The sequence below is a fragment of the Plasmodium fragile genome (genome assembly GCF_000956335.1).
Source record: "Plasmodium fragile strain nilgiri unplaced genomic scaffold supercont1.5, whole genome shotgun sequence".
NCBI lineage: Eukaryota > Apicomplexa > Aconoidasida > Haemosporida > Plasmodiidae > Plasmodium > Plasmodium fragile.
In genome coordinates, this window is record NW_012192585.1 from 13,105 (window position 1) to 27,343 (window position 14,239).

General features: G+C 42.7%; 1 protein-coding gene across 1 annotated transcript; it reads left to right on the top strand.

The window, feature by feature from the left end:
• Positions 1-2,412: 2,412 nt before the first annotated feature.
• Positions 2,413-11,160, top strand: AK88_00579 (uncharacterized protein; the record flags this gene model as incomplete). Its single annotated transcript, XM_012478227.1, has 1 exon — positions 2,413-11,160. The coding sequence occupies one exon, from the start codon at positions 2,413-2,415 to the stop codon at positions 11,158-11,160; it is 8,748 nt and encodes a 2,915-aa protein (XP_012333650.1).
• Between the last annotated feature and the right edge of the window lie 3,079 nt (positions 11,161-14,239).

Below are 14,239 nucleotides of genomic sequence, written 5' to 3' on the forward strand. Positions count from 1 at the left end.
TTTTTTTTTTTTTTTTTTTTTTTTTTTTGTATGCCCCTTGTTTAATGGCACATGTGTTAGGCCTGCACGGCTGGTCCTGCTCCGCACTTGGCTTCACCGCTCCTCGCGTACCGTGTGCCATTATTTGTTTATATTTCCTTTTTTATAGTGTAATTAGTCTTTTTTTTTTTTTTTTTTTTTTTTTTTCCCTTTAACTTTGATTAATGTAGTCCAGCCTTGCGCCTGTGTGCAGGAGGACAAATACATTCTCACGGATATGTGCATATATCTGTGTACAATTTTAATGATAACCCTTTTTCAAAATTCCATTTTTAATTGCTTTAACATTTTACGTTAGAATGTATGGGGTTATTTCTGCTCGGTGGGTGAGTGGAGCGTCAGCACCAAGCCCCTTGCAAAGTTGGGTGAAAAGGGGAGGAGGAACGTTTCCCACAAGTGCATCTGTCGCTGAACAGTTCGCGACGACAATTCGCATGTTTTGTCTTTCCAATCAGAGTAGCTTCTACCCCCCATGGTCTCCATGCAGGGATGTAAAGCGGGGCGTAGTTCTACTCACATGAACGATATCAACGCGCGCTCACTTTTTTTCTTTTGGCGTCCATCAACGTTGAGCGTTTCTACGGAGTCGTAACTCTGTTCACTTGTGCGTTACACTTTGTGACCCTATATCAGTGGAGCCCATTAATGTTCATTATTGTGCGGCTCCTCTCGAAAAGGGGGAAAAACTTTGCCCTTCATTCCATCACCATCCAAGCAGAGATATGCACACTGGAGGGCGAGTCATCCAACACCACGCGTTGCGATAATTCCGTAGAAGGTGTGGCAATGGGAGGTTGAATCGTTCGTCCTTGCCTACTACGTGTCGCCCTTCCAAGCTTATTTTTTTTCTATTTTATTTTTTTTTTCTTATACCCAATGTGTAACCGCAACGGTGGGGGATCCTGCCCATAATTGCGCTGTGCACGCAGGGAAGAAAAGTGGCAGGGGGGGAAAGAAGCGACGGAATGGGGACTAAATGAGGAGTGAAAAGGCAGGCGGAAAAAAAAACACTCCTTTACACAGCTTTCCCCCTTACACTCTGCAAACACATGTGCCTACGTAGCCGAATGGAGACTCCACCCACGCGATCACAGCGGCAGGCGCGAAGTCCTACCAAGTCTTCAAATTTATTTGGAAGCGTGCGCGAGGATCACAGCACAGTTGTACACTCACGCCGTTGCGCAAATGTTCGAGGAAAACTACCATTCTGTAGGAAGAGGTGTGAAGCAGTGAAAAAGCGAAACTATCGACGGGGGGGGGTGGGGGGGGGGAACAGGGTGCCCCGTGGGATCCATCACATTTTTCCCGCGGGGGGGGTTACCTTTTTCAGAGCTCATATAAATTGACGAAAAAAAAAAAAAAAAAAAGGAAAAGAAAAATTTGTAGCGAAATGAAGCAAAGGAAAAATTTTCCCACTTACCAAAGGACAAAAAAAAATTTCCTCCTTTTTGCGACCCCGGCCATTTATTCGAGGCGTGCAAGAAAAAAAAAAGAGGCTAAAGCAAAAGCTCCGCAAAAAAAAAAAAAAAAAAAAAAAATTCCTTTTCGCGTTTTTACTTAAACATTTTGAGGATAAGTACGAACGCGTAAAAGAACGTGTTCTTTTTTTTTTCAGGAAAATAAGTTTGTAGTGAGGCACACAAGTGCGACAGTTTCACTGCAACATGTTTTTGTCATTTTAGTTCATATTGCGCGAATCGGTAGCCGCCAGTTGAGCGAACCGGTGCGAGAATTGGGGAGAATTCTGCCCCTCGCCGTGACCCGTGGCGACTATCGCGACCTGGCGCCATTGACGCGATTGGGCTGCTGTCTCCCCGCGAACCACCTGAATGAAAAGTTGGCTGCCGAAGCCCACAAGTGGAGAACTCGGCCAGCAATTTACATTCGGGTGAAGCGCCATTGCAGACGGGAAAAGAGGCTGAGCGACTGTTTGGGTCTTCGCCTAAATTGGCCTTTCCCCCCGTCTCCCTGTGGCGGGTAGTAGTTCGCGGTAGTAATTCGCGGCAGCAGTTCGCTGCAATAATTTGCGACAACATTTTTGGGGCTGCTTGTCCCCATTTTCGAGCTTGATCACCGATCACCTTGCAGGCCATTCCCGGTTCTCTCCCTATGGGTGACTGACGAGGAGACCCCACAGACGGAGGCGCCCAGGAGCTCAGCTCGTCTGTGGTGCTGCGATCCTCAGACGGCACCGGGAGGGAGAAAATGGATTGGCATGCTGGTTAAAAAGGCGATCCCTTAATTTGTGAACCCTATTTTGAATTTCGTTTCGTTTCGTTTCTTTTTTTTTTTTTTTTTTTTTGTGTGCAATTTTCTGAATGTTTCTCCCCCGTTGAGACATTTTTCGCCCTGCTGCGCCCCACTTGTTAGAAAATGATTTTTAACTTCAAAAAAGGAAAAGAGAAGGCGCAAGATGGAGGGGATGTCGGGGATGGCGGAGGCAGCGACGCGGCTCCAAGTGATGGAAGTCAGAACGCAATTATGAACGACGAGGAGTATGAAAATTTGTTTCAGTTGAATGAGCCCTACGGGGCCGGTCCGAGTTGCGTCCCCACGTGCGGACCAGAGTACACACATAGCTACAGCTACAGTCACAGTCATACACAGAGTCATAGCCACGCAAATGTAATGGAGTCCATGTGCTTCAACGAAATAAAGAGCATAGAGGAGGATGAGTTGTTTGACGATTCGAAACACCAAGACAAGGATGCACTTATAACAAAATTGAGGAGCAAGTTACAAATTAAAATAAAAGATTACAATTTGGTAATGGACACATTAATAAGGACAAAGGAAGAGTGTGCACAGAAGAGTGAGGAGGTGAAGGAACTACAAAAGAGGAACAGTCAGGTGGAAAAGGAATGTGCAAATTTGAAGAATGTCATTGAAAGAAAAAATATTGAAAGTAATATTCACTTTGGAGGGAAAGCTATAATTTCGGAAGACGCAGCGGGAGGATCAGGAGGACCAATGACTTATGCACGTTACAAAAGTGAATACGATGAACTAAAAATTAAATTAGCCAAGGTGGAAGAGAGGTATAAAGAAATGAATACAAAAAATGAAAAGCTAATTGAAGAATGCAACAGCATGATGAAGGAGAAACATAAATTTGAAGCAGAATTTAACAAACAAATGGATTCCATTAAAAAAGAAAATGTCAATTTAAAAGAAACAAATCAACAGCTCAAAGTGGAGAGAGAACAACTACTCAACAAATATCTTCAAAGTGAAAAAAATAATTTTAAAAGCATTAAAGAAAATAAAATGGAGGTAGAGTCTTTGCGCGAATTAATACATAAAGAAGAGACGATGAGGAAAAATGCAGTGGAAAGTTTAAATAAAGCAAAGGAAATTTTGAGCAAGTCCTTGGCCACATCAGAGGGTAGCATTAAAAAGTTATTGGAGGTAGAAAAGGATAGGGACGAATTGAAAGAGCAAAATGATCAGTTGAAAAAAAAAATGCAGCAATATAAAAAAAAGGTGGAGAACCTCCAAGAGGCATTGACACAGTTTGAATCCATGTACAAAAAAATTATACAAAAAAATAATCTGTTATTTTCTGTTACTCATGAATTTTTAAATGGAAAAAATTGTAACGTGATGATTCTCCGATCCACTAATGATATTAAACATGTGTGCGAGAAGAATAAAATTGATTCAACCATGTTTGAGGATATTAATTGCTTCTCTGCTCTGTACACATATGAAGTTATTTTTAACACTCCTCTTCCTGACTCGGACGATTCAGGAGACGATCATCAGGATGGAAAAAAACGTGATCACGATAAGTATATAAAAATTAAAAAGAAAAAATTTAAAAGTTTGAATTATTTACTTAACGAAGCACAGGTCAAAATTATTGCTCTTTCGAGGTCGCACGAAAAAATGGACAAGTCGCATGTGAATGTAAGGAGCAACAGGATGAAGGACGATATGAATCGTTTTGTGAGAAAAAATTATCAACTGGACCCGCTCACCCTTCAAGGTGAAAAGGCACACATGGAAAATCTCCTTCATGAAAAATTAGAATATATAAGGGATGTAGAAAACAAAGTCAAGGAGAAGGACATGATGGTGCAAAAGTTGAAGGATGCTAATTTTAAGGTTAAGTTGGAGAAAGAAACGCTACTTAAAGTCATATCTTCCATTTCGAACCTATCCTCTTTCGTTCACGTGGATCGTAATAACAAAAACTGCTCCATTGAAAGCCTCGTGGAGGCTGCTGTTAACGATTGCGTGGGTCGACATGTTAAGGGTGGGTGTCTCGTAGACGACTTCAGTGGGAAAACTCCTTCCAACCTGAGCAATAATTCGCTTCTCCAAGGTGGAGCACCTGTGGCTACCGTTGGGGGAGCTGTTAATGAGGCGCTTAGCCTGGTTGGCCTTTGCGCGGATGAGGATGCTTGCAAAGCAGGCCGCGCGCGTGCGCTGGCCGAGAAGGAAGAGGCCTTCCGTCAAATCCTGGAGAACCTCGAAAAAGCAATTGTTAATATTGAAAATAAGCAAATGAGTTACTTTCGCCGCAGCGATTTGCTAAGTTATTTCGATAATTACGTCATCACGTTGGAGATATTTGGACGCATCGCTGAGTACAATGAAGAATTCCGCGTGGAGCATTTGCTCGAGGATTGCTCCATTCATCGCCCTGTCTCGCAAGGAGCCCATGCAGATCCCGTTGTGCTGTCCGCAGAGCTGCACAAATGGAAGAAGAAGCATTCAGAGGAGGAGCTGTTGCACCATTTAGAAGAAGCCAAGTTGATTCAAAAGTACAGGCAGTTCTATCACCATCACTTCATTCACATCAACACGATCTTCAACACCATCGTTAGTTATAACCTCATGGACATGGAGGCAAAATACAAACTTGTTTATGAGCGATACTTTAACCTCTTTAATCTGAACTTCAGTAATGTAGAAATATCCTTCGACCTCTTGTTGAACCGATTTGAAAGGATAATAAGACTGGCCAAGAGGTACGAGGATAAAGTTGTGGAGAGTGATAAGAGGATTAAGGAGATGAATGTTAATGAAGCTAATTTATTCGAACGGGGGAAGAAACTTGAATACGACATGGATGTGTTAGCAAAGGAAAAGGAAAAGCTTCAAAGGTTAGTAATGGTAAATGAGGAGGAAATAAAACGAGTGGTTAATAACCACGCACTTGTGCAAAACGAATGTAAGGAATACAAATATAAGCACGATCTGCTGGTCGACAAATATGAACAAGTGAAAAAGGAGAAGCTTCTCATGGAAGAGGAGCTCTCCAGTAGGGACATGCGAAATGTGAAACTCAGTGAACAGAATGAAGAAATGATTAAGCTGTATGAAAAGGAAAAGGCATACCTCCACTCACTAATACAAGAGGAAAAAGAGAATAACCAATTTCTAAGAGAAAAGCTCAATTCATTCTTTGCCCTGAATGAACAAATAAAATGTGATTACGATATTAGATTGAACAATTTGAATGGTCTTTGGGTTGAGGAGAAGGAACACAATAAGAAAAACGTATCTGACATTAATAATCTGAAGATGGAAAATTTGAATTTAGTGCAAAGGATTAAAGAATTGGAGAGTAAAGGTTCTCTCATGAAGAAGGAGCTCAACGAACGTGTGAAGCAGGTGAATGTGTTGAGGCACTGCATGGCTGTTTCATCATCTGTAACGGGAGGAAAGGAAGGGCAAGAAGGGGAAGATCAGAAGGACGATATGGAGGAAGAGGAGGAGGAGGAAGGAACAAGCGTTGCAGTTACCGCTATCCCACCGGTTAACATAACAATGGGGTCGTCACATCTTCCTTTACCACCCCAAGGAGGAAACAATTATTATCACCAGTCCATTATCGACGAGATAGAGTACAAAACGGAAAAGGAAGTAAAAATTAAAAAGTTACAAGAGAGTAAAGCTGATTTGGAAAGAGAAATTATGCAACTCAAAGGAGAAAAAGAAATTCTCATGGGAGTGATTGAGACGTGGAGGAATTTCAGTGCATGCAGCAAGGATGAAATAAAAAGGCTAAAGAAAATGTGCAGTGAGCAGGTGGAAAAGCATAAAGAATTTCTCTTATTAAGTCAATTGAATGAGGAGAAATTAAGTAAAATAAATGATATGCTAGGAGTAGAACAATCGAAGCATGTGAAGGAGTTGGATGAAACAAAGGACAAGCTGAATGATCAGATTGAACAGTTGCAAAATAATGTAGCGGAGAAGGAAATGGAAATTAAGAAATTGAAATGGGATTATGAACAGCTGCAAATTAGAATAGACGTGTTAGAAAATGAAAAAAAAAATCATCTGGGTATGAAACAAAAGGAGGAAGAATATATAACACTGCTGAAAAAGGATAAGGACAATTTGCAGAAGGAACTGAATGGACTTGTTCAAAAATATCAATCTGAGGTGGAACAAAATAAAATCTTAATCAACGAGAGAGAGGTCATAGTCAATTCACACAAGGAAGAAATAAATAATTTGAAAGACCTATTGGAAAATTTAAAAAACGACAACTCCCAATTGAATGATATGTTTAAAAGAAGAGTCAACCTAAACGGAAATCAAATGCTTAAGACAAGGTTAGAACAGTTGATTGGTGTAAATAAAGACCTGCAGGAAGAACTCCATGAGAATTGTACCCTACGGGATAAGGTAAATTTTGAAAATGCTGAATTGAAGCAAAAGTTACAAATTGAAAAGGGGAAACTACTCCAGCAGCAAAAGTACATCGCCGAATTGCAGACAAACCTAAGTGATAAAAACAGCCTAGGGAATTTGAATGACGAATTTATTTTAAGTCTTAAAGCAAATCTGCAAAAGAGTAGGGTAGAATTGCATAACCTAGAGAAGGAAATCGAGAAGGTACAAATGAATGAAGAAAAATACACAGTGAAGATAAAATTGCTGGAAGCTCAATTGTTAAGGAAGGAGTCGGACAAAAGGAAAATGGAGCAGCAGTTGGAGAAACAGAGCAGTGAGCATGCAATCCATTTTAACAAAATGAAAACCGATTTAGATGTAATTAATGAACAAAACAGAGTCCTTCTACTTGCTAAAGAGGAACATGAAAGGAAAATTGAAGAATTGGAGAAGGAAAATAAATTTTTCCAGTCCACCAAAAACAACGACACGGTCATTGTAGAAAATGAGAAGCTACAAAGTCAAGTGACGCAGCACCTCGCCATGATCAATGCAAAGGAGAAGCAGATCATTGGACTTAACTTCCAGATTAAAAAACTCACTAATGAGAATGCTGAAATGAGGGCGCGCGTGTGTGTTTCGCAGGTGGGTGGTGATGTAGCAGAGGAAGCGGCCGTGGGAGAAACAAACAACTCCAACGTATCGCTCGAAATACACAAATATATTAGCGAAAATATAGACCTGACAGCGGAACTGGAGAATAGGAATGACGTGATTGAACAGTGTAAAGAGGAGGCCAGGCAGAAGGATAAGGAAATTAAAAAGCTGCAAGACGATATCGCTACTCTATCGGGTAGTATAACAAAATTGAAAGAATCCCTAATCATTATGGAGCAGTACAAGGATAACATGAATAAACACATAAAGGAGAAGGACGAGTTGATTGGTGACCTCATGAAAAAGTACAATAAGAAAATAAATTATGCGTGTCAGGGGTATAGCGATAGTAGTGTGAAGAACAATAGCTTCACTGCCTTGGAAAATGCTATGAACGCATCATCGGAAGAGATTCTCAGCACGCTGAAGAAATTTTCAGGTAATGAAACAGGAGTTGCTGGACCATCCACGCATAATGGAGGACAACCCGTTTCAAATGGAAGTGAACACATCGTCATAATCAAGTGTAATATACTAAAACTATTTAAGTTAGGATCTTGCTACCTGTACATAATAAATCGCAATTTAAAAGAAATTCAAATTTTGAAAAATCAAGTGAGTTCTCTCAAGCAGAGTATACAAACACAGAATGAGTTTATTGAAAGTCTTAAGACAAAAAATAAAAAAAATGAAGTCATTCAAGTCAATAACCTAGACCAAATTGCACAGCTAAAGGATAATATACAGACCAACGAAAGCTCCATTAAAAATTTGAAAACAAATTTAAAGAACACAGAAGAGATTAACAAATTACATGCAGTAAATCTGGGAAGGTACAAAAGCTTCATTGGTCATCTAATCCAACATAACATTGTCATTTGTGATATTTTTAAAGTTGTGAATTCGAGGAAGAGGGTGGAAGCTTCCATACTAAATCAACTCAGTAGTTTGAAAAAAGTGTTCCATTTGTTTATGTACGACTCTATTATGGACGAGCTGCAGGGCAGTGCGGGTTGTGATGACTCCGCCATGGGTAAACAGGAGGGCAAGTGGACAAACGTGAACTACGAAATTGTGGAGGAAGTCTTTCAGCATGTTCAGAAATTTGCTCATAATTTTAATTCCATGATAGAAAATGGGACGGGCGATTTTGTGAGTTTCCGCGAGGAGGCAGATCCCGACGGGGGAAGTGGCGACTTTGCCAATAGTCACTTCACCAATCGTGCATTCAATCTCGATGCGAGTGAATCGTTGACTGAAGGCCAACCATGCCATGAACGCGTGTTCCCTTCCACTAGTGAAGGAATCGCAAATGTACATTCGGAACAGAGTCACAACTTTGTGCAGGGTCCAAATGAGGAACAACACCCCACCAATGAAGCTCCCCAAGCAGGAACTACAGATAGCATAAATGTGGTAAAAGTGGATGCAGTGAGGGGTGGTGAGGAGCAAGCAGAGGGTAAAGAGGCAGGCACTGGGGGATACCTATCGCAATCACGCGAGAATGTCGAGCCTCCACAAAGGGGTGCCGTCATCCCATCAGATGAACAAGACGCAAGTCAAGCAACGAACAACGAAACGTTGGAACGATATGAGGAAAATGTATTGGAGGATGACCACCAGGGGGAAGGAGAGGCGGCATGCACGTCGGGAAATGTCACAGGCTTCATTCGAGGCATCTTCCGAGGTATGATTCGCGAAGAGGACGAGGGAAATCAAACTTCGCAGGAGCCAAGTGAAGCGTCCTCCAGTCCTCCAAGTGAGGACGACGCAAGATCATCTCACCCCAGCGAAAATGGATTAGATGTAAATATTGAAGAAGGACACCCTGGAGTTGTTACCTCTGCTTTGGAAAATGCAGCGGACGACAATTCGGTGTCTTGCGCGGAAGCCAACACTAATGATCGCGATGACACAGTTCAGTCGTCTCGTGAAGGGGATAAAGAAGAAATGGACGATGGAGGGGAGACCGGCGCGGAGTTCTGCGTGGACCAAATGGATCCCTCTCACGTTGTAGGCGGTGTGGAAGGAGAGCAGGACATATCGCATAGCGACGCGCATAACGCGGCGCATGAGGAGGAGGAAGCTGCAGAGGGGTACACTCCCACGGGGCCGTTATTCAACATGCGAGAAGAAATAAACCCTCATGAGGAGGAGAGCGAAATGGAAAGCACGAGGGGATATGAACAGGAGGAACCGCAAAGTAACGAAATGCATAACGACGAACGTCTGTCTGATCAGCGGCCGCCTGACCAGCTGCCGCCTGACCAGTTGTCACCTGACCAGTTGTCGCCCGACCAGCTTCCAAGCGAGCAAGGGGATTTGCCACCATGGACTCCCCTGACAACGCACGCGATGAAGGACCTCGACGCACCCAGCGATCGCGTGGTGAGTCCGTTTAGGTCCAATGTGTCGGAGGACAACTACGACACGGGGGAGGAAAAAGGAATCAAAAAAAGAAAATACAGCTCCGATTCAGAAATGGTGAACGTGAATTGTCCTACGTCTACGAGGCATTTGAAGAAGCCAAAAAATACGACGGAAGGTGGTGTGCCCACTGTGAACAGTGAGCAGGAGGAGCAGCACGAGGCGCAGCAGGACGAGCAAGCGGAACAACCGCAACGCAGTGACCTGGAGGGCAGCTGCATGGGAGATGGTGACAGTTACCCCTACGATGATGAAGGCAGCAGGGAGGATAACCTCAACGCTGAATTGTACACCCATGAAAGGGAAGAAAACAGATTGTTGGAGTCGGTGCAAGGAGTGGGTGGTCACGAAGGGGAGCTACACAATTCTAGAAGCCCCTGCGATGATGCCGACCACAATCTCCTTCACAGCAATCAGTATCATGAAGAAGAAAATAATGAAATGGAGAGCAACAGAAGTTGTTATGTAATTTCTTCAGACGAGGACGGTGAGAGGGATGACGATAATGGAAGGAGGGAACTCGCGGGGTTACGCCAGCAGGTCCTTGAAGAGGAGGAAGAAGACGACGGCGACAACGATGAGGAGGAGGAGGAGGATGAACAGGACGATGATGAGGACGATGAAATGCGTGAATACGAAAATGAAGATTACGAACAGGATGAAGAGGGGGAAGAGGAAGATGACGAGGACGACGACGAGGATGGTGATGATGATGGCCAAGACGCAAATGAACACTTCAAGCCGTATGAACAGTACGACGACGAGGACGACTATGACCACTACGATGGCGATAACTCCAAGGATGATATGGGTCACGAGGACGATATGAGTGAAGCAGACGATATGGGTGAAGAGGACGACATGGGGGAGGAGGAAGAGTATGCCCAGTACGATGAGTACAGCGGGAGGGATCCCGAAGGAGAAGAAGGGGAAGAGGAGGATGGACAAGGTGCAGGAAGAGCGCTGTCTGAAAATGAACCCCTCGATAGCTCCAACGAAAACGCTGATAGTGCAACAAACAGCCCTTATCATGAGCGGGGTGAAAGTTCGAATGACGAGCATCCCCACAGTGACTTTTCGAGGTCTACACATTCCGATGGGGACAATGAAACGGAGGAAGAGCACCCCGCTCTGATGAACCCTTCAAATGCAAACCTAGCACAGAATGATCTGTCGTATGAGGAGAATGCAGATCAAGGGGGGGCCATTAGCATAGCGTCTTCTCATGAAAACAATGAACACGTGTTTGACAAACAGGGGGTGGAAAGAGAAGGGGTGGGTGCGGATGGCGACCCTGAAGATGGCCACGCCGAGAATGGCGATGCCGATGAAGGCGATGCCGATGAAGGCGAAGCCGATGAAGGCGAAGCCGAGGATGCAGAGCAGGACGCCCAAGAGGACTAGACGAGGGCAGAATTGCCTAGCCACATTCGCAATTCGGGTTTAACCCAGGCGAGCTTCTCATTTGCATTTTTTAAGTGCCTCTTTACACATGGGAAAGAAATCTACGCTCCCATTTCCCCTTCAATTTTTTCCACTCAAAATAGGAAACAATTTCTTAACCATTCTGTATGATTAAGACGCAGTGTATATAAATGTGTGTATATGTTTCGCACCGTTCTTTCACTCTCTTCTCATGTGCTTTATCAACTTTATGGTTAGTTTCCCCTGTTTAATTTTTTTTTTTTTTTTTTTCGACGCACTCTTGCTCGCGTTTTTTTTATATGCACATGTAATACAACTTTTGTGCATTTTCACTGCGGTGTGGAGTAACTATGAACTTTTATCTTACCCACCCGTTACAATTAATAAAAATTCTTTGTTTTGATAAATCATTCAGTCCACACCATGACGTCGTAAAGAGACAACTTTACATGGTCAGGTGTGTCATTTGGCAATGTCGTTTAAATCAGCGTCGCTTAATCGGCGATTTGGGTAACTCTTCTCATATGTACATTTTGTTCAGCATTTTTTTTTTTTTTTTTTTTTTTTTTTTTTCGTGCAGGATTAACACTACTCCGCGTTCTTCCCTTCTGACGGTAATGTATCGCTGCGACGGACGCAGTTGCATTCCCCTGTTAGTGATACCTCCAAATGGTGGAGGCGTAACTGAGCGCAGATAAGTCAACCTGCTTGGAATAATCACCGCGTCGGAAAAATATATATATAAAAATATAAAAAAAAACGCGGAGCATAATTTGCCGCTACAGGGAAATATCACCATGGTATTGGAGAAGTGGAACTAAATTGCGCAACGTGTAAAGAGGCGTCACACACCCCTCGGCAAAAAAATATTTTGGTTCGGCAAGGGAGACGATTATAAGTGAGGGATGCGCTTTATACGCGCTCACAAAATGCACATTTTTGCCAACTTTGCCTTCCCCAAATTTAAGCGGCGAAGAAAGGCGAAACCCATGGTGTGAAGAAGGCTCAATCATACTTGAAGTGATAAAAAAAGCATATGCTGTTTCGTGTAAAATAAAATGTTCCTCTCAATTTGGTGTGCATATCGCATCATGCGCAAAAACAAAAAAAAAAAAAAAAAAAAAAAAAGGGGGACAAATCGAAAAATATACACAGCCGTGAATTCGCGCGAGGAAATATATGCTCCTCATTCGCTCATTGGACAGTCACTTGTAAAGATGAACAGGCCAAGAGGCACGTCTCAAACGCAAGCATAGGGTCGTTACTAGGACAGTTGAGCGCCAAAAGACACTTCATATTTGGCGGTAAGAATTTTTCTATGTTCACTGGGGGAGTCAGCAGAGATGCGCCTTTTTCTCCCCACGCATACCATTTTGTTGTTCATTTTGTTCATTTTTTTTTTTTTTTTTTTTTTTGCAACCATTTTTGGAATGGTAAAAAAATTGGAACTGTGCAATGTTTCTGCCGTTTTAAGGTGAGAAATTTTGGGGGAGGCCCCCGATGGAAAAACAAATTGGTGAGGGGGGCGAGAGGCAGCTTTTGCCTTTGCGTTCGGTGACAGGGGCATATGGCACTCCTGCGAAGAAAGGTCAAACTCACACATGGTAAATCCGCGGAAGGGACGAATAATAAAAATCCCCATTTTTTGGACGCGTCGCATGCGTGATGAATTCTGGTTTGCCGTTCAAATATCGCCTCAAGCGATTATGCGGGGGAAACAAAGTGCTCGCATAAGCGAGGGTGCAAATCAAGGGGCACACAAAAATACAAACGGGCGAGTGGGCAAACATACAAACATCCCCCTGTGCATGTGCATACGCCTGTGCGTGCTGCATACACACGTGGCACTTTTACACATGCGCCATGATTATCACTCCTCTGGAATGGTTCATCCAACCAATTTTTTTTTTTTTTTTTTTCTCATTTTGTTCCTTTTTCGTGTGAAAGCTATTGCTTGTTAATTCCACTTATGTATTTTTGCAACACGTGGGGGCATTCAAACAAATGCGTTTTGTCATACGTAAAAGAGGTTTGCATACACAGAACGAACTGAATTTTTAACTCTTATAAATTTGCACATTAAGTTTAAATGAATTTTTAATTTTACTTCTTCCCCAATTTTTTTTTTTTTTTTTTTTCCCCCCCCATTTTTTCCTTTTCAATTTCACTACTCTCGCGTAACTACTTCATCCGAGTGTGTACGTTGGGGGAGGGAGTGGTTGCCACATGTGTGAACACATATTTTGGCGAGTTAGCCGATTCGTTGGCGTTGATTATTTAAACACAGTGTCATGATCGTCGACTCATATGTGTATGTATGCAACACGTATGCCGTGACGTACACACACACATGACTGGACGAAGAATACATCTCCATTTAACAGTACCTCGAATTTTTTTATATGCCCACCGAACAAAACGCCTTCTGTGTGCAACTCATATTATGTATGAAAGTGCTTCCGCGGGTACAACTATTTCAGAATGTACATGTGTACGCATGTATGTCAGAGTGTATAGTCCACGTTTTTACGTCTACTGTGTGGGGGAAAGTAAATGAGAAGCAGGAGAATAGCAGGGGGAAATTAAAAAGGAAGAAAAAGAAAACTTCTTATTGGGGGAAAACGAAAACTTAGGAAAACACACGTGCAACGAACTCAAGAACAACACATGACAGAATGAGAACAGCACTAATATGTTCGAAGAGCAAAATTATTTGTGTGTTGATGCATCCTTTTATGTGAACCTGCACCGTACTTTACTTCGGTTTGACTGTGCTCAACTGCTTCTGTGTGTGGCAAAATAACCGCTTTAGTGTTCATTTGCGCGTGTGTTGGGAATGCACTCTCAAGCGGGAAAAAAGCACCCACCCATTCATCCGTGCATATATGTATATGTGACTCTACGCAAACGTGCGGAGACGGGACATGCTTATGTTTTACGCTCATGCCCATGCACTTGAAAGCCGTGCGTGTAAATTCGAACAGCACCACTCATTTCGTCCCGTTCCGTTTCGTTGCGCTCTTTTTTTTTTTTTTTTTTTTTTTTTTGCAACCATTTT